Genomic DNA, 26,131 nt, shown 5'->3' with positions numbered 1-26,131 from the left:
CTCCCCCTCCTCCCCAACCCCTTAAAATTGCTAACTACTAAACAAAAAGCAAGTGGAAAAAAAGCAACTGACTTTTTTTTTTTTTTTTCTCCCCCCGGGTTGGACAGTGTGTGAATTCACTTGCAATATTTTATTTCAACATCCCTTGGTTAAACAGCAGGATTTAAGTCCTAATTCTGTTAGAATCAAGAGGAGTTTCCTTAAGGCCCGAATGTCTGCTAGCTGTCTATCACATTTGAAGGTACTTATGGTCTTTAGTAATTTTCTATTGATAGAGATAGCTTGACTGTAACTACTAGGTCTTCACTAGAGGATGACCTGGTACAGTTTCCTCTTGAAAGTAGATAAGCAGAAAATTAATTCATTTGGGAGTGAAATGATATTTAACTGTAAACTAATAACCACCTATGTATAGGATGTTGTATCATATGGAATATTTACTTTTTGAGGAAAATGAATGGGGAATATCTAAATATTGGTTTAGCACTGTAAGAAAATATTTTACTATAGTAGTTCTGCTAATTCCTGTTAATAGTGAATTGAAGCAAACAGAAACTACTTTTTTTTTTTTTCCCAAGTCTAATTTTAACATAGTTTATTGCATCAATGGATGTGAACAAGACAAAAGAACAAAAATAAGCTCAAGCAGGAAAGAAACTGGAGTTTCAAAGTAAGCTAGAGAATGTTACCCGTGACAGAACTGGGCATCAAAGTCCACATCCAAGTTGCACCTCTGTTTCCCTTTTTAGTTGCACAGACTTTGGAGGAAAGGCTGTGCAAACGCCCGGCTACTCGCACGCTGCTCAGTGCTCTGACGGCCCAAATCAGAACTCTTCCACATAGAAGATTTTTCCAGACCAACCCATTGTGGTTGCCATCGCTATCTCTTCTTCACAAGTCATTGCCCCCTCGCTTCTCCTCTTCTGCCTTCTCTGTTCTTCTCCTCTTCCTAGCAAAAGCCTCAGTTACCTCCATCCTCGGGCCCTAAGGGCAGTACGGCCGTGAAGGTCCTTGGCTTCCAGTTTCTCCTGACACCCTTCTACTGGGCAGTTAATGCTTCGTCATTAACAGCAGCTTTTGTGGTGTGCCCACACATTGGCCCAACAAAATGTAGGCTGAATGTAAAGTCACATTAAATCACAGTGCTGACTGTATGCGGTCTTTAAAGTGGAATTTTACAGGCATGGGGGCAAAGGAGGTCACCAGCTGTTTGCCATGCAAACTTTCTGTAGTTCTTTCTATAGGATTGTTAGGTCCAGTTTGCCATACAGAGCGTGGGATTGTAGTTAAATGATGAAGCTGTATAATCTCCATTTCCTCTAGCTTTCTGTTGGTTTAAGCAGTTCATGAATCTGTCTCACCTCTGGACTTTGGAATGGAGTGAGATACAAAATGCAAACTGCTGCTGTAAAAATCCCTTCTTTCACCCCCAGTGTGACTTCTCCAGTCAATTCCTCCTGTTGCTTCTCTCTCCACCCTTGTTTTGGCATAGCATGGCCTCTGCCCCATCTGTATTTGCCCTACTTTCTGCCTTTCTCTTTGCATAAGCATTTCATGATAACAATCCCTTTAAAGATCCTTTTTGTTTTCCTCTCTTATCATCCTTTTTTCCAGTTATGTGGTCATGCCTTCATCAAAAACAACCAAACCCACCAAAAACCACTACTTTTTTTAAATCTAAATTGCCACATAGTAAATTATTCTCATACAGAACTTCCTGCCTATGATGCTGTTTATAGGAAAGTATGTTCAAGTGTGAGTGTGAGCTACCTATATTTTAAATGAAAATATGGCAATGTGGACAAAATGATGTAGTGTTATATTGAAACTCTGGTGAGGAACCCTGGTTTAATCTCTCTTGTACTTGCAAAATTTGTTAGTTACTGGCATAGCTTATTCCAGCACTGCTTCATATGCACACTCGTCCAAATAAAATTGGATCTTGTAGTGACATTGTAGTTTTGCCAAAATAACAGGAGCATTTGCCAACTATAGCAATCAGAAATTACATGGTGTTAGGCCTGTGATTGTCAGTTCAGAAAAAACTAGTAATATAGATTGACTAAGAAAAAAAAAAGCTAGTCTTTAGAGCCAAATAATAAATGACCAATAGCCAATCAAATAACCCAATAAATTAATTTTCTTGGCCGTGGAAAAAATAAAACATTCCAGCAAACTTGACTGCCCTGGTTTGACGTAAAACAGAACAGAAGTGAATTCTTCTTGGTAATTTTACTTCTCAGTTAATTCTCTTCTAACTAACTGCACACTCTGAAATTAATAGCATATTTTTCAGACAGTGTCTGCTTATAGCAGATAAGGTCTGATGTTTATAACATCAGTACCTGCCGATGACATGATTGTCATCCTGGGAGCTCGATACAGATTGTATATATTTCATTATTAATGTTATTATCTTTTTATTATTTTGTTATTAATATGTCACTAACGTAGTTTAGTTTCTTTTCAACTCATCAGTCTCTATCTCATTTTCTCTCCTCTCCTCTGGAAGGAGATGCTCTCCCTTCTCTGAAAGGGAGAGGGGTTAAAGAGAGCATCTGTCATTCATTTTAGTGGCCAGCCTGGCTCAAACCTCGTCATTGGCCAGTGAAAAACTGTTAGTTTAAAACTATACCCCATACAGCTGTGCAAAGTGCGAGATAGTAAATCATAATATGACATTGCAGGTACTCAGTCATATGTTGATCTCAGAACAAAACAATTCTGTGTTCTACAGAATCATTCCAAAGCTACATACTGCACGCCACATTATAACGTGATAGATGTTTTTCCTTTGGAAGGCAAGGTGCCCATCGTGCAGTGTTGCAGGAAAGCCCTCCACGCTGCTAGGGCTTGTGTCAGCATATAGAAAAACACTGGAGTATCAAGAGGGGGAAAGGAGTTCCCACGTGGTTAGAAATTGCTATAAATACTTCTTTATTTGAAAATAAGTACTGTTTTTAGTGGCTTCGTTTCTCACCCTGGAAAATGCCTCTGCCATTTGATTATCTCTCTGGGCTGTCTGACAGTCTGGGGAAGCACAGCTTTGTAAGTCAACAGTTGAAAAAGTTAATGAAGAGTAACGGGATCAAATTTTAGTTCTGCTTCTGGTGTATATAGTTTTGGTAAATCATTTTACCTGATCAAAAATCCCGACTAATCATCTTCACAGTTGTAACAGGCTGGACAAGGTTGAGCTGAAACATTTTTAAATATCCTAAGAATTCCATTTATTTTGCTTTCTGTTTATAGCATGAGTGAAATCTGGAGTTTCAACATTGCAGGCATTTCTAGCACTGTGACCAAACCTAGAGGAAAAAATAAGATTTCAGTAATCTGCAGAAGAGGAACTTGTAGAGTTGAGATAATTTTACTTAACGTTAACTGTAATTTTTTATGTTTAAAAAATGTGAATATTTCCTTTTAGTTTATTCAGGATTAAATTGTGCTTCTCCATTGTAGCACATGACTGTATGCATGCTGCAATGAGGGAAACTTGATACCCACTCTATTTGATGTATTCAATGGAAATGCCTCAAAACTACTTCTTTCATAGGTAGAATTTCACTGCAGGAATCAGTTAAAAGTAATTTTTAGCCGTCTTCAGAGGGCTAAATCATCTTTTGCAGATGATTTATAAGTCTTTGATCTTTAGAAAAGAAAGAATGTGACTGCTTTACTATGTAGTTTTTTCTTACACACTTTATCTGATTTTTAAAATGATTGCTGCAGTAGAGGACTGATTTTAGTTTTATATAACATCTTTTATAGTCTAAGTACCCTAAAGTATAATACAATGTGATAGATAAGCAAATAGCTCTTTTGGGAAGTAAATATCACTGGTTTTGTGCTCAGCAGACAAGAGAATTGGAAAACCGATGGAAAAGAATGGCTGAAAGTGACAGTATTTTCTCATTTGGCTGTAGGGAACAGTGTTAGATTTTTGGTAGAATACAGAGGACTTTCCATACTGTGTAAATAAATTTGTTTTGTGACAGCCATAGTGAAAGAAGCTTGGAAATTCTGTTAGCATCTTTATGCCTAATCTGTTAGCATATACATCTTGCCCAAGTTCATTTTCCAGACATAAGCAAAGCCAGACAGGCAATGCTACAGGTTTACGACCTTGACATAAGTGATATACTACACAGTAAATACCTTAGAATGAATTAAAATAATGCATCCTGAGGCAATAATATGAAAAACATGAGTATATATTTTTCAAGTTTAATGTAGGGACAACTGGGTGAACTATGCTATTAATACAAGTGGCTATTCTGTATGGCTAAATAATTCATTTATGTTTTAAAATGTAGACACTATAGGCATCTGTGCAAGAAGCACAGAGGCAGCTAAGTGGTACTGAAGCTATAATTACATGGACAGTTTAATTTAGAATAAGTTTGAGTTGCTGCCAAAAGAGTAGGTCCCCTTCTTCCACCCTCCCAATGCCACTTGTCTCTGCCCTCACACTGGCAAAAGGGTTCCCATGACCATGTGATGAAGCTGAATCTGATCCTGCTGATATCTAAATTGGCATAAGAAAAAAGACATTAGTTTCCCAGCTGGAAGTTTCATGAGTCATCATAGTTGGGTAAGCACCGAGGGCACAGGAGAGCAGCATTTCCACTTTCAGTGGCAATCTATGTGGGCTCCATTAAGTAGCCATAGAACCCCATGGACTAAAATATTTCTCCAAATGGGAGTGTTTAAGGTTTAATTCGATATCTAGAAGCTCTGCTCTGTTTTATTTGGCTGTTAGAGCACTATTTGGTAGAGCAAATGCAGACCATTATGCGTATAAATGCACTTTTGGTTTAAGGAGAGGAATTAAGAGGCACTTTAGAAAAGGCTCCCTTTTCTCTAGTGCAAACAGTACCTTGCCTTCAAACTATTGAGCCCACAAAGTTTTCCAGCCCATGGAAAAATCACACCTTTTTTTTATCGTTATCACAGTCTGTGACCTTACTGGATTAAAATCTCTACATTAGAAGTGTATTTTAGTAGCAATCTTATTGCAGCAAACACAAATCTATAGTAGCAGACACAAAGACACTGATGAAGACTGCACTCAGTTCATGAAGTAAATTTATTAATCTTGTGCCAGTGTTTATATGCCCACCTTAGCAAGACCTTAAGACAAAATTTAAGTAGTTACATAACTTTAAGGTACTTGAAGTTAAATGTGTGCTTAAATATCTGGATAAATCTTGGTCAAGCCCATTACGTAGTTGGACATAGACTTTTTCTATGTCCTTCAAAAAGTCACCAGAACTAAAATGGCAGATTTGAAATTCATGGAAAAGGTAAAAGAGGAGGAAAAACAGAACTTCTTGCTCTGTTGGAACACCAAATCAAAATTAAGCCTTCAGCTTCCTGTGTTCAATTCACTGTTTTCTTACTTTTTCATTTACTTTCATGTTCTTCATGTGACTGTAACACACTTTCAATCTACATGCCAGCAGGAATGACAGAAATTTTATCTCGCCTTTCAAAAATGCTTGTAGAATTGTGACTAAAAGTAACGTTACCACTGACAGGTCATAATTTTCTGGGTCCATACCCAGTCCTATCTTTATTTACTTCCCTGCAATGACTTTGTGCTTCCTCTTTTTGGTGAAATATAAAAACCACTTTTTAAAATTTCTCTCCTTGCTCTTCTTTGCCTACCAGGCTGTAGAGTACTAGCCCTTTCGGGAGGTACACCACTCAGTTAGTTCTAACTGGAACAGTATTTTAGAGTAACCTAATGCATCTAAATGCTGCTACTAGCATTAACGAGCAACAAGTCCTGCTGCTACTTGCAAACCTTTCAGAAAAACAGAGTAAACCTTCTGAATGTAGCTTCTGTGTGGGTTTTTTGTTTTTTAATGCATCGGCTCACATCCAGAGAACTGGTGCATAAAAGGGATCAGTAACCAAAAGACTCAAAACAGAAAATATCTTTTAACTTCCTGTGTCAAAAGCTGATGTGCAATACTCACTTAGCCTATCATAATAGCTAATTATTCTCTATACTACTTACAGTATCACTATTATCCAGTTGGGAGAAAGAGGAGAGCAGGCTGGATAAGAGGGAAAAGGTGTCCAGACCTGAAATGCCTTCAGCTTTTATTAAGTATCCGTATCTAAGTGTTACACAAAAAACTGCCTGGCCATCACTTTCTGATATTAAAAAAGAGCTGTGAAGCCCCCACAAGCTGTAAAGAAAGGAACCAGGTCTACTGTTCTCTGCCAAATAAAAGAAAAAAGTAATTGCAAAAAAATACTATACAATGTAAACACATGAAATCTTTTGTATTACTAAAACGTCCATGCATACTGAGAACAAGCCTCAGCTGTGATCTAAAATGAGGAAGCGGTTGCACCGAGTAGCTGATGTCATTGATAGGGCTTTGATTGTCTTAGTCCCCCCACTAAACATGCATAGATTCATTCTTTCAATGCATAGAATTTCCAGTCACCTCAAAGTAATTCTACTACTTAATTTCATGTTAAGACTGATTTGTGTCAAAGATGTTTGATGCCTTTACATACTACATATTTTCATTTACTCAGTCTATGTTAGTACTTAATAGTACGAGAGAGAGTGACAGCTTCTTTGGGAAGATTATCTAGAGGGCATATGAAGATTAAAAGTATAATCAATACTTAGCCTTTGTGCTTCTGTGTGTAGCATACAAACACACCTGCTCTACTTATTGGGTTTGCCTTTAGAACACGTAGTGGATGATTTAAAAGTAAGCAGAATAGGATATTATTTAGACTTTAAAAATAATAATAAATCAACACTCTTACGGAAACTATTTGTAGTCCTTTCCTCTTGCGCATGTCATGAATACAGCAGAAGACAATTCATTGTTCCTGCTGTCTCTCAGAGGGGGGTCTGTAGTTGACTTCTGCCCATAAGCAAGCCTCTTTCAACTTTTTTTCACGGCTTTGAGATACCTTTGATCTTTATCTGTTAAGCTGCCTTGAACTGGTGGTTCGGTGTCACAAGTTACCACCTCCAGCTCCAAACTTCTTCCTCTCCCATCAGGAAAGGCATTGCAGGGGGTGGCTGCTGTAAGCCCCCAGAGTGGATGAAGGCCAGTGATCCCCCAGTGTTAGACCAGTGGCAACTGAAGCAGTTTATCTGATTGCACCTCAGGAATTCAGCTATGTCTTTATGCTTTATATAAACATAACAGCCATAGCAAACGCCAGCTCCAGCACGACCACCCGATGCCAGCTTGTGTTTCCTCGCAAGGGAATTCTGCTCTTGTTGATCTAGGTAGCATATCATTTAGGGGGGTGTGCATGTGGAGATCTGAAGCACCTGAAGGAGGCCTACCTAACGAGAGGAATTAAGTGCTTTCTGTATTTGGGGATTTCCTTTTGCTTTCTATTAAGCAATTAGAAGGGTGGTGGAAGGTGGGGAGAGTTGTTGTATATAATTAATTGGGTTGTTTTAGATGCACCAAACTGGCAAGTAATAGGAAATTACATCTTATGGGGACACTCATCCAGTTTGGAGATCCATATTCTTCCATATGTGGAAAGACACCACATATTCCATGTGTCGGAAGCACTGTATTAATGAAAGCCTGTTGTAAGAGAGGTGGTTCTTGTTTGGTTTGAGAAGATTGTCCAAGATAAGAGCTTCAAGCTTTGCAAAATCTCAAGCATTACTTTTACAAATCCCCTTCTAGGTGAGCAGGTTTCCCTCCCACCCCGAGCAAGCGGGACTCTTCCCCTTTGTCCAGAAACAGTAACTTACTTTCTTAATTTGATCACCTGCATACCTGTTTATAAAACTAAAAGCTAATAGAAACACAAAATAAAGGCCAGCTGGGGTGAAGGTGGAATAATTGTGCTGTGAGAAGCAGGAAAGGAGGCTGCTGTTCCTTCTTTAATTTCATGTTTTAATGTGTTTGATTTTTTTTTTTTAAATAACAGATACTGTAGTAATTTTTATTTTTCTGCTCTTTAATTTTTGTTTTTCATCTTATAATAACTTAGCTCTTATTCTCCAAATTCCATTAAACTCTTCTTCACTCTGTTTTCTTTTTTTTGGTTCTTTTCCGTAAAACTTCATAGCTGAAGCAGGTGAATTTTTGGGGGGGTGTTTTTCTTTTAAGTCTAAACTTGTGCTTACTAAATCCCATTCTAGGTTTCCAATGCTAAGTGTTTCAATTTGCCTGAAAAACAAGAAATAACTGCTTGCCTTTTTTTTTTTTTCCCCCATGATCTGTTATGCTGACTTTCTCAAGACAAAAATGGGGGCTACTCCTACCTAGTCTTATTTTAAGTGAGTGGAGGTATTAATAATCTTCACAAAATGGGACCTTCTAGACACAGAAGTACAGGGTGCCCTGTAAGTGAGAAACAGAGGTACACTGTATAAGAACTGAAACTAGAGTTCAGACTGATTTAGTGTGGTTATTTATTTTTTTTATTATTACCTTTTTGAAACCAGTCCAACTTATCAGTTAAAGATCTAACTGATGTTAGGAGGAGAAGGAATATACAGGTCACTTAATACTGAATGTGTCAATGTTGCTTACAAAGCTTCCCTTGCAGACCTTGTGTCTGAATATATCCTGTTCAAAATTCTGCCCTGTTCTAACTAAAGAAATTGGTCTCAGAGCATAGATCGGAATTTTTCAAGAGGCACAACAGATAATTCAGGCAGTCCTGTAAGCAGCAGAAACTTAAGAGGTATAATTCTAGTTCTCCAGATAAACAGAAGTAAGTACGCTTGTAATGCAGAAAGCTTGCTGTGATTCATTTAAAACTGGTTTTTGTTTTGCCACCACTCCCTACCGATGCTGCAGCCGGCCCTGTTTCCAAAAGCATTATTGGCACCGCTCCCCGCTGCAAGCGCCGCCCCGGAACTCCTGCCCAGCCGCGGGGACCACACCGTGCCCCTGCAGAAGAGGAGGGTCCCCTGCTGCGGGCTGTCCCTCGCCACGTGCCGTAGGCAGCTGTACAACTACAATACTTCGAGCAGCGTGTGTGCTGAAGGTCCAAAGCGCTGGATGTGCTGTGCACAAGTTGATGGACTGTGCTGTTGGTGCACACAGGAGATCCCTCTCCACTCCAGGAGCAGGGGGATGCCATGGCCACTGCAGAGCCACTCGTGCCAACTGCTCTGAGCCGTAATATATGTATTTATATAATATATTTTTGCAAATTTTTTCACAGATTTACACTACTGATAAATACAATTTCTCAAAAATTAGTCTAAATGATAAGAGAATTCCTTATTACACAGCTCTGTCTGAAATTAAGACAGACTCCTCTTTCTCAACTCACATCTGAGTTGCAAGCTTGTCACACACTTTATTCTTCGTGTTATCATGTTACTTATATTTTTCTCCTTTTTTTTTTTTTTTTAAATTATTTTAACTTTGGAAAGCTTTTGTGAGAGAGCTTGTGTGTGAAAGAGCCAAAGGCTTCCAGCTAACGTTTGGGCGCGGGAATGTGTCTCCCGGGGCAGGGCCACCCGTCGCCCTTCGCTTGACGTACATTGCTCATGGACTGAGATGTGATCACATCAAAGAGAGGGGCTTTGTTTCATTTTATCTCAAGGCAGCTCTGCCAGTCCTTGAGCACAGCTAGGTATTTGTGACACACAATATGCCCTGAAAGAAGGATTTGCTATTTGCAATGGTAAACCTTTCTGCCTTCCTTTACGCGTGTTATCACAGCTACTGACCCCTTGGTCAACACTTGTGATAATTCTGAATTGCTGGAGGTCAAAATTGATAAGATATGAAAAATAGCAACACAGGGGTTAAAAGTGTTTCTTTTTAGGATTCATTGAACAGTCCTTTTTGTTATTCTCTCCAACATGTAAATTTCTACTGTGTTTGTTAGAAACCTAGAACTTTTTAGAAGCACCTATAGCCCAGGCTTCCGAACTTCTCACCCGTGTGTTTGAAAGTCTGTGCAGTGAATTCCTGATCAAAAGGTCCCGTCCAGTCTATACCTGTTACATTTAAACTGCATCTCAAAATAACTATCTCTTGCTGAAAAGTGCTTTCAAAGATGAACAGTGACACAGACCGCACCTTTTATCTGCAAGCCTGATTTTACATAAAAAGCTCTTAATCAGGTTGAATGAAGAGTTGGTGCTTGTAGTTAGGAAACAACTCTTAAGTTTGACCTCTCAATTATCTTTAATTAATTGCAATGCAAGGTAAAACTAGCATTGCTTATTTTTTTTTGTTTATAGTATTAGCTGATTGAGGTACTTGAACGTTTCTAGTATCTGTTTGATTATTCTCTTGTTCTCTTGGGACATTAGTTGGTAAGAAGGTCCTGACTCAGCCATGTTGTGCAGAAAGGAGGTTGTCGCTGTGTCCCCGAAGCAAGGGCTGTCTGTGCTGGGGCAATTAGCCTCCATTCCTGGATACTCACAGGGCTGCTGCTCTGATAATTTCCTCCCACAATGAACCTTTGCTTGGAGTGTTGTCTGAAGTAAAGAAAAGTATTTGAGAGTCAGACAAAAAGAATTTGAGAACTAGTCAGATATGCAGATCCAGGCAAAACATCAAATGTATAAATGTCCTCCTGTGCTTCGCTTTCCTCATCGCTCTGGAATGGCCTTCAGGCTTGGGCTTGAGACTCTTAAGATTGGGAGAATCCTCATGCTATAGGCTTTTCTATCTGCCTCTCATCTTTTCTACAGTTTCTCTAAAATCACAAGTCAGCTCTCTGTAAAACTTGTCAGTTGTAGTCTATTGTATCGGCTGGCATCTCAAGAAATCTCAGCCTCTAGTTAACTGGACCGACTGGTTTTTGCAGCTTGTTCAACTTCATGGGTCAAAGGGGATTCCACTTGAACTGGAGATCATCCATGCTTGATGACTTCCTACATTCACCACTATACAGGGTGCTGGTTATTTGCTTACTGTCACAGGCTTGATATATGTTAAGTTGTCCGCAGGTAACAAACTAAGTATTCTAGCAACTCCTACAACAGCTATGTAACTTAAAAATCTGAAAAAAAAAAAAATCACACAAAACATATTAGACACCCCCTAATTTATCACAATTTGTACTTAGAAAATGAAATGGCTTCAGAAAAAGAATAAGAGGCAGAGATTTTTAGGAAATTTGATTATCAGGAATGGGAATGTTTTGATTTCACTCCATCTGTATGGGAAAAATTAACTGATCGCACCAGTAGAGGCACATGTGATTATCTCCAATTTAAATGCATCTTTTTCTTTTAAATGGAAATATGTATTAAAATGCTCTTTTAAACAATAGCCTTATTCAGCGCACATGGAACACCCACGATAGTCTAATTAATTCACCTAAATATGATCAAATGAAAAGCAAACTGTTCTGGATACTTGTAGTGTTATAATTTTGGGGTGGGTTTTATTTGCAGGGTTTGGGTGGTTTAGAAACCAAAGTGACGATATAAAATAAAATCAGTCATGAAAAATGAAACACTTCTTTTTTTCAAAATAAAGCCATTATTTTACCATTGATAAGATATATGAATGTCAGAGATAAGCAATATTAAGATCTAAATCTTAATAAACATTAGATTACTTCTTGTTTGTTTGGGTCCTGTCTCTAACAAACAATAAATACTGGAGGAAAAATAACTGATGCATGCATTTCCAATTAAAGGCTGGCAACCCTTTTTGAAAAGGGCAAAAATACAAGCCGTCTCCCCAAACTTGAACTAAACCATTTAAATCTTCTCTCATTCTTTTAATTCCTTACTACTTTTCATTTATAGGCACTGCCAGGTGCCAGCTGGGGCACAAGACAGAAACAGGGAAATGCAGCAGATGGCTATTTGTGATGTTTCAAGCATAACCAGAAGCTGAATCTACTAGGGAAAAAAAAATCACAACACAATCACAGAAAAGCAGAAGTTCTTCTGAGATCTTCACCCCAGATTTGCAGATTTAGTGTATCTGGTTAGTTTAGGTAATAATCCAAACTATTCTTATAAATGTGGTGCATCATTGCAGGAAATCTCAAACCCTTTGGCTGTGCACCTGTTTCTCACATCTATAAGCAATATTATCTTTTTATATATATCAGCAGGTAACATTATATCCTTTTGCTGTAAACTAATTGTATGAGTTTTGATCAAAAGTTAATGATGTATGATTCTATGTGCTTGTGAATTATTTCTCAGTTATTCTCATTATTCTGTTTTTGCTGAGTTGAGAACCTAAAATGGTTGAATTATTGAATTGGTTTTTAAGGAAAATTGGGCAAAGACTCGGGCAAAGATACTTTAGAATATCAGACCCATGACCTAGCCTGGCAGAGCAGGATACTCCATGTTGTTGTATTACAGGGCTGCTGAAAATGTGGAATATCCTTCAATTCCAGATGATACAATGAAAGGATCAAATTTTTCTATTATGTTAATAAACATAATCTAAAATTAAGATTTGTTGTTTATTTCAGGATTCCGGAAACTTATAAGTAGTCAGTTATTTAACTTTCTTTTTCTAGGCAAGTTGCATAAGTGGGATCCATTGTCACTAACTACCACAACTGCTCTAAAGTTGTCAGCAGAGGTGGGAAGGTCCATCTCAGCATAAGCCTCATGCTCTGCTGCTACCCGATGCCTCGAGTGGCCGTGTGTCTGCTTAGCCTGAGCCGTGGACTGCAGACAAATAATCACATAATGATAGTGCAATTATTTCATTATTTTGTTTAGCTATTCCTCATCTAATTCCAATTTCCTTTGAAGAAGCTATTCTAATTTTTTAAGAGGCAGTTGTAATTACTAATGCTGAAGCTGGAAGATAGTTTCTTTCTAGCAAAGCTCTGTATATTACTCAACCTTCTGCATAATAGGGTTTAAAGTTTAAAGAAAGCTTTAAAGAAAGGAAAAAATACTTTATTTTTACTTGTCTTTGTAAGCAAAGTTTCCAAGAGTCTTTTGGTAGCCTGATTGTGCATCAGAGTGAGGTAGGCAAGACTATAACATGAAATGACATAGACTTAAAATTAAGAATGGAAGGCAATTTTTTTTATGCCCTTTTTGAAAAATGTCATTTGTTTCCTTTATTGGTTGTGATAAAATCTTCGACTCGGGTCTAATAAAAGACACTTAATTTAGTGAACAGGAAGAACATACACTGTGTGAAGAAATTAAAAATATATATGCATTCTATATAAGTTTTTAGTATGACCAGACTTCCGAGAGGTTTCACTATAAAATCAGTCTTTTGCAGAAAGTTACATCTCTGTTCCTGACGGTGACTTGATTTTAGTGGTGTATTTTTTTAAATGGGAAGGGAGGTGGGATTCTAAATGATAACTTGCTGAGTGAAAAATGAGATATTTAACTTAAATTTCCTTGATTACAAGTAAAATTTAAATGAGGTCAGTGCAGCTGATGAATAAAAACAATCTTTGATTCCAGATACCAGTCTGTGTAACTGGAGACCTGAGGTGATGAGTTTTTACAGCTCAGTCACAGATACTCTAATTGTTTCTCAGGCAGCCTGGGCCATCCTGTTACAACTGCAATCGCTGTGGGAAGGAGGCAGGCTGCCCGCTGATAATGACCTGTGTAAGGTCAGAAATCAGAGGGCGTTCCTACTGTAGCTGTAGAGTGTTGTAAAGTCAGTTCTGAACAAAATACTAACATTTAAATATTCTAAACTATTAATTTAGGCAATGATGTTCTTTCCTGATGCACTTACTCTTAAATTGGTTGTTTAAACTGCACTTAATTATATTAAGGAGAAGGATGACAAATCATGCCAAGGAGCTCTGTTAAAAAGGCAAGGAAGCTTCATACACAAATGATTGAGCAACTAAACTATTTACTGAACATACATTAAGCATTTTTGTGTGAAATATTACTGGAAATGCATTTCCTGTATTTTTGTTAATTTATATAAATGTGGGTTCAACCACAGGGTAATTTTAATGCTGGCTTTGTTTAATATCTTACAGGAAGCTTCAAAAGATGGTGCATGACATCAAGAAAAATGAAAGTGGGATAATAAACAAATTCAAAAAGTAAGTTTGAAATGCCAATCTTCGTTTTACCAACTTGGGGAAGTTCAGATTGCTAGCATAGCGTATAGTACTTTAGTGATGGGACCATGTTATTCTAGAGGTGTGTACTTCAGTGTATGCAAAGAGCTTCACTCCAGACTGCAACATGCAAAATTGTTAGCAGTGTTAAGAATATCATAAAGTAGTTGCAGAACTGGCCTCCAACTAGAGTTTGTGTTTATAGTCCTGAAAAACAGCATTTGTCTAAAATGCATTTTTCTTACATACTTGGGAATGATGGTCGCTTGTTGTTTAGGTGTGTGCCTTTCTCCTCAGTCCGCTGTTTAGGCTACCAGCTGGCATTAAGTTTTAATTTGAGCTCCACCTTGAACCAACTGGTCAGACATCACAGAATTCCCATAAAAATGATAAGTCCTCCTATGTTTCAGTCCCATAAAATCCAACATTATCTAACAGTAATTACTGCCTTATTTCAGTAAGAAGCACTAAACAGCAAACACATTGCTGTCACATGCATATGAGTATCAGAAAATATTCATGTTTATACATAGAAATTTCAGTAATTCTGCATCCTTGTCAAATGAACACACAATTCACTGTTTCTAGTCAAACATCTAGTTAAACCAATTAGCTATTTAACACACTTCCTTTTTCTTAATGCAATAGCTCATTTGCATTGAACTTCCATTTGGATGTGATTTTCTCATTCAGATGTCTTTCTTTACATGGGTCATTAACGACAAAAGTACTAAGTACTTTAAAAAGTTAATTAGTACACGGTGTCTGCAGTGTTTCCAGGACAACCATGTTACATTCTAGAAATTCAGCTCTCGTACATAAAAGGCACATATAAACATTATTTAGAATTGTTCTTAAAAGAGTAACCATCGTGGCTCAGATCAAGGAAAAGAAGTAGTATGGTTTTAACAAGAGCTATATAGGAAGTGGTCAGTAGGCTGGTGGGAGGAGAGCGGGTAGGGCTCTGCCTGGTTTGCCTGTGCAAGAGCTCAAGAAAGCCGGGCTGGCCACAATTAGTGGCCCATTGGCCGGCCCCAGCGGGGCTGGTGTTTGTTGGGGCAGCTGTGGTCCTTGGCAGAGGAGTGGGATACGTTTCTGGGAGCAGCAGCCGCCACCTGGCTCACCCACTCCCCAGGCAGGAGCAGTAACCTGAGGTTGCAAGCCCTCCTTTGGCCTCTGTTCCAAAGCTGTGTTTTCACGTCCACAAATCTTGAGCAGGCTCTGATGGTAACACCTGATATCAGATTCTTGAGATCACTTTTTTCCTTGCCCACTTTCACTCTACACTTCTGCAATTTGCAGTAACTCATAATCACATGGTATGTGTGCTTGTTATTTCTACAAAAGCAAATTTTCCCTTAAAATGACCCTCTTTCAACTACTTGGATCTTTAATCTAAGCATGCTTTTGTTTTTAACACAGCATGTATGTAAATAGACTGCTGTGTTCACAAGTCCATCTGCAAAAGACGCATAGTTTCACCTAGGATCTGCTCACAGGGAAGAGCTTTCAGGTTGTCAAGGCTTTTGGTGGGTTTTTGGAGGGGAAGGAGGGTGACGGGGATTGGGTGGGTTTTGTTGTTGCTTTTTTATAAAGGGCGCCTTCCTACTTTACAGTAGTAGTTTAAGTGTAATTGATGTTAATGTTGCAATGAGTCTGGTTTAAATGCCTCAGAGAGGAAAGCAGATGGCAGAGACAATAGAAGCATCTCAAATTTATAATTTGAGGCAAAAAAGTGTTTCCCATAGTTGCCTGCATGTGAATTCTGCTGTTAATCAGTTAGGCTCTGACTGCATGTCCTTCCCTGAGAGTTAGAGGGGAAGGAAAAACAAGGGAAAAATAACAAGACCTAAATGTTGCTGAAGCTTGGAAGGTCAGAGGTGCCATCGTTAAATGTCAGATACAAGATTGCTGTGATAATGCTGCAATTCTTTGATTCTCTCAAGATTAAGAAAAAAAAATCCACAAAGAAGAACAGACTCATAAAAACTCTTAACGTATGACCGCAGCACAAAGCTCACTTTTCACCTCCCCCGGCTATAAGAATACAAGTTGAGATGTAAAAAAAAAAAAAAAAAAAAAAAAAACCAACACAAACTTTCTGATACTTCTGTGATCCATCCCAGTTCTATTAATCTCTTCTGCAGATATGAGGATCAGAAATTTATTTTTTTAAAAGTCGAAGAAAAAATTCTCACATTTGCATGACTTCAGAACTTAAATGTTGAACCCAGCACATAATGAGACTTGCAATAAAAGCCTGCATTGACAACACTGATAAGGACATGTGCAAGAGACGCCAAGCTTTGCAGAATTAGAACTGGCTGTATTGCTCTGAATGTGCCCTGGGGGGGGCTTTTTGTTTGATTTTAGTAGATGCTTTTTCTAAAAAAAAAAAAAATGCAGTTATCCAGTTGATCACTTCCTCCATTTCAGTTACACAATTATTTTATTTAAATGTTAAGGATCTAAACATGCAGTAAAGTTGTATTAAAAATTTGATTTATGTAGTAGAGATTTGGAATTTGTCTATATGCTGGAAAAAACATTATTTTGTCTCAAATTCAAACCTATTATAAGTAGAAATAATCTTAGAGAAGTCAAATAGTGCACTTGCTTATTCCAAGCCTAAAGTTGTCACATGTATACTCTAGGCCTCTGCTACTGAAATTGAAAGAATCGTCAAATACTCATTAAATACGTTTGACTTATTACTAGTATTTGTTAAGACACTTCTAAAATCTGGATTGGCTCTTGATTATGCAGAAAAGTAGAGAAGTTCTTGCATCAGATGCCGTGCTCTCTAATCTAGTTCATCTGCTGGGTGCAGGTGGGGAAGGGTACATCTACCCTCCATGTGTGTCTTAAAGGTCTGCAGAAAGCAGTGTGAACAGTGATGCTAGCAGGAAAATACAGATTGTTTCTTCATTGCTTACAAGTTCCTGCCCTTTATTCCCCATCCTGACTCAAAATTTTCTGATAGTAAAAAATACTGCCTGCTGCAGGCTACCATTCACCTGCTTGCCCTTAGTTACATGAAAAACTGTTTACAATGCGGGAGTCCCAGCTGCTGTGCAGATCATGATGTCAGAGGATTATGTACCCAGGTGTAGGAAGCAATAATTATAGCCAAAGTTATATAAACAATGAGAGCTTGGGGCATTTTTATCATATTCACATCCTTGGTAATACGGAACAGGGAAGTAAGAGAGAAATCATAGGTTTCTCTTTGCAGGATGGTTGCCTATGCTTGAAACACTGTAAAGGTGTAGCACTCAACTGTAAATCATAAGTTTTAAGTCTGTAGGCTTTGTTCGGTGGAATCCTAGCTCTGTTGTCATAGAATCATAGAATTGCCTTGGTTGGGAGTGACCTTTCAGATCATCGAGTCCAACCATCAACCTAACACTGACAAAAAACATCACTAAACCATGTCTCTAAGCACTATGTCAACCCATCTTTGAAATTCCACCAGGGATGGTGCCTCAGCCCCTTCCCTGGGCAGCCCATTCCAAGGCTTAATAACCCTTTCAGTGTAAAAAGTTTTTCCTAATACCCAATCTGAACCTCCCCTGGAGCAACTTGAGGCCATTTCCTCTTGTCCCATCGCCTGTTCCTTGGGAGAAGAGACCGACCCCCCCTGGCTACACCCTCCTTTCAGGGAGTTGCAGAGAGCGAGAAGGTCTCCCCTCAGCCTCCTTTTCTCCAGGCTGAACACCCCCAGCTCCCTCAGCTGCTCCTCACAAGACTTGTTCTCCAGACCCCTCACCAGCTCCGTTGCCCTTCTCTGGACCCGCTCCAGCCCCTCAAGGTCTTTTTTGTGGTGAGGGGCCCAAAACTGGACACAGCCCTTGAGGTGGGGCCTCACCAGTGCCCAGTACAGGGGGATGATCACAGTCACTGCCTGTCCTGCTGCCTTTTTGCTGGAAGTAGCCTTAACTTCTACCTGACCATTTCCAGGCGCATCCGTAGTTTCTGACCGATCAGTGACCCTTGCGTCACTGCTGGTGTCATTGATGGTTAGTCAATGCTGAAAGTCGTACTGCCTATACAGCAAAGTCAGGATTTCACCCTAAAGTTTTGGTATGTGCATTGAATAAGAAACTAGAAGTTCAAGTTACTCACCTTGTTGCAATATCCCATCTTATCAAAACTTCCTTTGCAAAGCCATTGAAAATTATGCACTTGTAGTTGTTCATCTAACTGCACACAATCCAAATGTGTGTACTTCTTGAAATCACATTTGCCACATGACCTGCAAAATGGAAAGAAGATACATCTTCATCTCATCTGCTCTACTCAGCTTTTTAGTTGGGTAAGTTTTTACTTCAGACTTGTCTGGTCCATTTTCCTATACCATTGATAACTTACATGGTAACTTCAGGCAGACAAATTGAGTTGTGTCAGCAAAGATCTCTTCAACCCGCATAGTTGCGACTGGAAGACATCCATGATCAAAGCCTTGGCAGAGGAAAAGGTGGTATTTCATGGACTAAACAATGAGAGAAAAGTACTAAAAAACAAGGTGTAGCACATTTGGAAACCAGGGAAAAGTATAATACTGAATTGTAACTGTATTCTGAAGACTCATGAATTTCAACATGTAGCTAAATGGAATGTCTTGAGTGCTAGGATTTTTATTAATATAACAATTTTTTCATTAAGGTGAAGATAAATAAATTGCAGCTATATGCCATTTCACTGACGCAGCACACTGTAAAGAAAATATGTGAAATAATAGTAATAATGCTTTTTAAATAAAAGTTTCAGATTAATTTTATTTTGTACAATCATCAGATAATTCCAAAGCTGTAACAGACTATTCCAGTAGGTCATGAGGATACAGGCCAGGAAAAGTTTATCTGTCAGCTGGATCACACCTGCTAGGAATTCTGAAAAAGTTTTTGGCAAAGCTGAATTAATTTTTCTTTCAATCACAAGTGTGATGATCTAGTGTGCTTAGGACTAATACATACTATTAATGTATTACTGTTCATACTTAGCTCAGTAAAGATGTCAATATAATAGTTGTAAATCCTATTAAGCAAAATGATTTCTAAGAAGGGAATGGATTCTGTAACAGAGTTAACAACAGAAAAAGTGAAGGACTTTTGAAAACAAAGAACTTTTAGCCACATCTTAAGTGCTGGGGGAGCGAGCAGAAACACTGGTGAGGGAATGCATCCATAGGAGAATTAAGTGCAACATGTAAAGGGCGACTACTGTGTATGTTTGGTTACTTTTCTGGATGCAGCCTGTTTTTGTTTTTTATTTTTTCAAAAAAAGCATTGCTAGAGCAGAAAATCCAGACCTCTGCTTCAGTCTATTTAACAATTCTCCATATAGTGCAAGAAAATGCAACAACGCGTTATTAATTTTAAGTTTGTGATTAATACTCTCAGTTCCTATAGAACTCCTTACATGAGTAAAGTGAAGCACGTGCCTAAATGCTTTGCTGGATCAACCTCAGCATGCTGCAGAGGAAAAACCTCAGAACATATTGTTTCTTAAAATGAAATAATTTATTCTTGTAGAAGTTATTGTGAATTTCTATTGCATTCTGCTCTTGTTTGAGCAGCATCTAGACCCCATTATGTGAAACATCTCAAATGCTACCTGGTTATTTGTTGAAGCTAAAATGTATGTAGTAAGGTGTGTTATGTTGCTTTTAAAAACCTGTAAACATACTCTTACAAATGTACTCGGATTTTATTGAGTCCTTTAGAACTGAAATTTCTCGGGGATATTTCAAAATCTCCAGAAGATTACTTATTTTCTACTAAAATTTGGGAAAATGCTGGTCCCATTAAAGTAAATGAAAACTTGAATTATTTAATTGTGTTCTATCACAGCTAACACAGAGATACCTTACCACCTGTAACTTAACTCCAGAGCAGAGTAGCACTAGAATATTTTACTTGGAAATTGCATTTGCTATAATTTTATATAACTCTGGTAAAAGATATGTTAGGAAATCATTCTATTTTCCACTTAAATACGTATGCTCAGTTGGATGGCATTTGAACCTTTCAGTTCCTTGTCATTAACTTCAGGGGAACAGGACAGAGTCAGTCATCGCTCTGCAAGCATCTATGTGGATAACAACATCGGGATCTGAAGCAGCTCGGTAACCGCTCCTTGGCATAGGGGTTACGTCTTTTGAGCTTGCTTTGTGGTTTATACATTGGGTAAGTTCTGGCTCTTGCAAAGTGAAGCTCCAGTTGACTTCAAAAGAGCCTGGATTTCAGTTCTGGCACTCAGTAAATCTTACCAGTACAGTAAGAATTATTTTTTTTTTTAACTGGATTTGAATTTTAGAATAAATAACATATTTAAAGTAATTCTAACAAATAGAGGTGTGGCCATGAACTGTTTCAGCTCTGTGACAGAAACATTATTTCTTTTCTTCTATTGATATTCAGGTTCCAAAATGAACAAGTGGCCTTAATTTGCAAAACTGGGAAAGATACTTGGGATCGGTATGCTATTTCAGAGACACACAATGGCATGATAGGCTGCTTAGACACAGACCTCTGTTCCGTGCTTTGAATGCTTTCGTTATAACATATTTACGTTTTCTGTCGGGGCCACTGCCAGGATTTACAGGGCCTGGGACGAAGGGTTGAAGTCTTCTGCTTAGCAGCTTGAAAACATATAATGTGGCTTAAGCCACATACTCTGACCCAGACAGCCTCTTACTGTTGCCTCAGTTCCACTATTTTCCAAGCCTCTGCCATCTCTGAACAACTCACAATAGACATTGCAAAGTACATTAATAGATTTTGGTTCACCTTCCCGAAGACCTAAGATCTGCCCTGGCAGTGGCCCTGGGTTTTTCTTTCTAACATGCCTGTGCTAACCTGGACAGAAGACAACATCAGGGCTGTTGAGAATGCTTTTTAATTTACTGCTAGTACACGAAGTTATATTGTGCTGTGGGAACTTAAAGACTTGGAGGAGGCAGCTATCCATCATTAATGTTGTTAGTAAGGAACAAAGCAGGTAAACACTTCAAAAAACAATGTACCTAGATTGTTCTGTTTTGGGGGTTTTCTTTGAGCTTTAGCAATGCCTGCGCCATTTATTCTTTGATTCGTGCATGTGCTTTTTTTGGTTGGTTTGTTTTTTTTTTTAATCTGAACAACAGAATTCCATTAATTCAACTCAAAAGTAGCTAAAGCATTTCTCAAAACAGGCAGGGAAAAGTTTGTAAATTGATGTGTTAGTTTGTCCACCACCCTGAGGTACCTGAGCTGTGACACCTAAGGAGCATGCTCAGGACCTAAATACTGAGTGTCAAACTCTTGTGGTAAAGCAAAATTTGTAGACATCGCTATTGCTCAGCAGTTACAAGAAAACATTTTAAATTCTTTGTTGAGAATTTTTTTTGTAAATAGTTTGCTTATTTTTGCAAATGAATTTGTTAGGACCTGATTGAAGAATGATTAAAGCCATCAATTCAGTGGATTCAGTTCAGGTCCATGGTGAGGTCCTGTCAGTGCTGCAAGGAAGCTGTCAGACAATGTTCAAGTCACTTTTTACATTAAAATGACTCTTCATTGTGTTAATGTTTTATATGGCTACAGAAAGCAAAGGTGTTTTTTCTCTTCAGGTCCATCAGTCTGGCCTCTGATGTCACACATGCACCATTTATTTCGACTATAAACCCAAATTATTCTCTTTTTTTACAGGGTAATGGAATAATTGATACATCAACTGACTGTAATTCAGTGTCTTCTCTGGACAGCTGCAGTTTAGCCAACAGGAGTATACATATATATATACACACATACCTATGTATGAACTGGAGTACACACATGCGTACACATATTACATATATGTATACTCCTGTTTGCTAAATATATATATATACACACCCATATATATATGTATAGCCACAAAGATCCTTTCAGTATTTTTACAAATTATCTTTTGATTCACTTGGTATTACAAATGCCACTATAACAGTATTTACCAAAAAAGGGGCATAGCGCCATAAAAAAATAGTAAGTGAAAACAGAATCTGGCCCTGAGAGACCTGGTATACATTTAAACATTAATTAGAAAATACAGTGCAAGCAAAATGATAGTTATAAAAATGTGACTGGAGAGTACTTCACCACTTTCTTATGCCATACTCTTAGCAAGTCTCTCTGAGCCTAAACAATTTTTTGTCTTCAGATAGATATGCATTTATCTCTGATGCCTGTTATCTATTTCAGCATTGGAAATGAAGAGGAGAGTGGGTAGGCAAGGAAGCTGTTCTTTCAAAATATGTTCTTAGCAAAAAAAAAAAAATCTCAGATTAGATTCTAATTCCTTATCTGTTTCTATCTTTTCAAAGTATTCTCCTGCAGCTATTTGCTAAGCATCTGTGATGGTAATCTGTATTTCCTGAGCTGCAGGTATCTTTTGTTATCAGCTTTTTTTGTGTCTGGCTAATGCTCCCTTCTAGTGAATGTTACTTATTAGATCATAAATGTAATAATTATTGTTTACAGGCTAAAAAAAAAACCTCCACCAAGTCTACCACAACGGGATTATGCTTCAGGTGAGGCTGTAGTAATGTGAATTCAAACGACAAGTCTGTGTATATTTGATACCTGTACACCTAACAGTATTTCAGCTATACTTTTCTTCATAATTTGTTTTTAATGAGAGAATAATATACCGTTATCAATAACTCTGAATGTAGCTCACACCTCTGAAATGAGAGGCATGTGAAACGTGCCAAGTTGTCCCTGTATGAAGAAAGAGTAGCAAGTACTTACCCAGGCTCTGCATGTAGGCTGCTCTGAAAACGGAGGAGAATTTACATCCAGTCCCCTCTGCCAGAAGTTGTGCTGTGGAAGTAAATAGGGAAAAAATTGAACAAATGGATCATCACAGATTCAGAATCTTAATACTATTAATGTGACAATGATGACATAATGAATTATCTTGGAGGTAGAACTGTATTTGCTTACCATTCAGCATTGCCTGTGAACTAGTTCATGCCCATTTTTACAAGTTAACAGCTATCTTGTTAAGGAAACAGCGATATGAAAACTGAAGCAAAGAGGACAGAGTTTGGAAGTTATCAGATAATTGTTCTATATTTAATCTAAACACTTGTAATTAGTGTGGTTTCCTGGAGCTTTAACCACGAAACAAGAAAGTGCAAGGCCCAGACGTCAGTGATAGATCTGTTATGTAGAAATTGTTACTCGTACTTAAAAATTAGATGCATTTAGCAGGATGCTCTGGGTAAAGTGCATGCTCTGCTGTTCAGACAATGTGCGGATTGTCATTTTCTAATGCTTTTTCAACAGCTTTGAAACCATTTATCAAAAACAAGCAAGCAGGCATTTAATTTACTGTTCAGTCCAAACCAGATGTGTTGCTCTGAACTGTTTAGGAAATTTTGACCACTCTTTTTTACTGAATATGATAAGTAATTTTTATTTTTTTTATTTTTTATTTTTTTTTTCCAATCTATACTTAAACATTTATATTTACTATTCCATCTCCTTAAATAACTCTAATGTTTGGTTTAGAACATGCAGACAATGAAGAGGAACAATGGTCAGACGATTTTGTAAGTACATATTTTGGGGTAATAGGAGGCTACTGTAGCAACAAGTTCAGCACAAGCAATAATAATAAAAGTTTATTTTTGAATCATCTACTTGTGGTTGAACTTAATACTACTGAAATGTTATCTTATTTGTTACATCAACGTTATTTACAAGTAGCCACTGATTTTTAGCTACCTTGATTTTTTTACATTCAACTTAGAAGTACACTCAGAAGCACTGTCAGTGGTAGCCATGGATGCTGAGCTTTTTGCATAAGGCATCAATTTGAGGGACTTCTCAAACTGAACAGTAATTTCAGAAACCAGTAAGATCTTCTATATGGGGGAGGGAAGGTGGAAGGAGTGAGGAGGGAAAAGCCGCCTCTTCCTAAAAATGAAAAATTTCTGATAAGATTTTAAAGAACGTTAGAATGAAGCAAGTCATGGTCATTGGCCATGTAAAGTGATGGTACAACCAGCAGCCTGAAGTGACTAGTTTCCTTCTGGAGTTAGATCCTGAGTACCTTTTTAATAGGAGAGGGAGAAGACACATCAAGAGTGACAGCCAGAACTAGGAAGGAACTGTCCTGTGAAGGGAAACCAGCTGTTAGTCCATAATTTGAAGACTGAGTTCTTGGTGTGAAAGGATTCCTTGGAAATAGCAAGGAGACAGGGAGCAGGAAGCTCCTGGGAGGAGCAGAAGGGAAAGCAGACAGGAGTGCTTTTTTGTTTTGAGGGAGCACTAAAAGGGAGTGTAACGTGTCCTTCCAAGGATATGTTCTCGTCATTTAGTTAATTGTACTCCTGCAAGGATACTTGTCATACACTGCTATGAAGCTGTAAGTACGTTATGAGAAGTGGGAAGTTCTGTCTTTCTAGGACAGTGATTATGAAAATCCAGATGACCACTCTGACTCTGAGACGTATGTGGTCCCCAGTGAAGAGAATCCTGACGATAGCTATGAGCCGCCTCCAAGTGAGCAGGAGAAAAAGAAGATTCCCTCTGCATTCCCTATTTCTAGGGGTGAATATGCAGGTAATTATGGAATAGTTGACTATGTCAGCTTGAAATTGCTTATTTATCAATACCAGAAGAGAAGTGGCCTTAAATGGACTAACCTGTCCTTTCCTCAAGAGTTTGCTTTTAATTCTGACAATTAGGTCTTCAGCTTTCAGGTGTATGGTTTGTTATTACAGCATGAAACATGTTAGTATTGCTGGTAGCGATGTTTAGAATTTTATATAATGTGTCCTAGAGTCTTTGATAGACATTTACAAACTACAAAATTCAAGCCAAGGTATGGGAGATACCACTAACTTGGTTCTGCATATTTTAATGCAGGAATTCATATTGAGGATTAGGCACATAATACTAGACAACAAGTCACTTATTGTTTTCTGTATCTGAAATCATTATTCCAAAACCAGTGAAACAGAGGACAAAGCAGCCCAAATATTCACTCCATATTGTCCTTCAAGACTGGTATCGAGGAAGATAAATATCCTGAAAAACAGGACAGGATCAAGATTTTATTTACATCGGTCCAGCATAAAAGCATTTTTTGTTCCTGTTCTGATTCTTTTCAACCATGGGCAGATCACACTGAAGGGAATGAAAGTTGGCTTCATTTAGATGAAGATTTGAACCACAGGGAAAAGACACATCGGCACGATGCCTGCTTTCATTTTTGTATGATACAAGACTGTTACTGGTTATAGAATAATCATCAAAGTGCTAAAATGCCACGTATGTACTCACAGAAGTTTATCAGCACTTCACCTACACGTTCTTTTAAAGGGGAGGAATTTTAAAAATGGTACCCCAGAGGACCTGGCATAATTCGTGTTTCAGTCTCACCCTTTGTGCCGTGTAACAGTTGTGTTTCTCATATGTAATATATACTCTTTCTCACTTCCTGTTACCAAAGTTCATACTGGCACAGGACATACCGACTAATGGACTACAACACCCAGCCACCACCTCTTCCCAAGGGAGTTAAACAGTTGTTCATACAACAGCCAGTGCCTAAGCACCCTCTGCAGGTTGATAGATAGGACTAGGTTGCTACCTGGAGCAATGAAATAGGACCAGTTTGTTCACAAGTCTCAACATCAGGACCAACATACTCTCAGGTCTTGCTTTTGACCTGAGCTGCAGCCACAGTAAAGACTTGTTCCATGGGTACTAGAAGACATTCCAGGGGCTAATGTGTAATTTTTAGTAAAATTGTTGTTTTCTTCCATATTAAAAGACAATCACACCAGTCACCAGCAGCTTCCTCCCATCAACAAATTTCTCCCAAGTACGCTGAGTCCAGCCATGTCCAAGCCAAAGAAACCATCTGTGCCATCCCTGCTGTTGCCATCTCCTGCTGCAAAACCAAAAGTGCCGTTGAAGCCTAAGGATTACAGTGATGATGAGGTAATGTTTATAGATGTACTTGTTTTGACAGCTTAAATGACTGACCCTGCACCAATCATGAGAGAGACTACACAGCAATGACATAGCGCGGTCTCCTTATTAGCCTTTGAAGTACAATTCATTTTATACCTCAC

At 38.3% G+C, this 26,131-nt stretch overlaps 1 protein-coding gene across 1 annotated transcript in view; it reads left to right on the top strand.

Moving 5' to 3' along the window:
• BLNK (B cell linker) overlaps positions 1–26,131 on the top strand; it is a 110,142-nt gene that overhangs the window by 63,313 nt on the left and 20,698 nt on the right. Inside the window, exons 4-9 of the mRNA XM_074158932.1 lie at positions 13,936–14,001; positions 20,442–20,498; positions 22,521–22,570; positions 23,556–23,596; positions 24,455–24,611; positions 25,828–25,997. Of these exons, the coding sequence (XP_074015033.1) occupies positions 13,936–14,001; positions 20,442–20,498; positions 22,521–22,570; positions 23,556–23,596; positions 24,455–24,611; positions 25,828–25,997 (541 nt within the window). The remainder of the gene's footprint in view (positions 1–13,935; positions 14,002–20,441; positions 20,499–22,520; positions 22,571–23,555; positions 23,597–24,454; positions 24,612–25,827; positions 25,998–26,131) is intronic.

This window comes from Numenius arquata, chromosome 15 (genome assembly GCF_964106895.1).
Source record: "Numenius arquata chromosome 15, bNumArq3.hap1.1, whole genome shotgun sequence".
Lineage (NCBI taxonomy): Eukaryota > Metazoa > Chordata > Aves > Charadriiformes > Scolopacidae > Numenius > Numenius arquata.
Note: the sequence above shows the minus strand (reverse complement) of the source record. Positions and strands in the feature narration are given on the sequence as shown.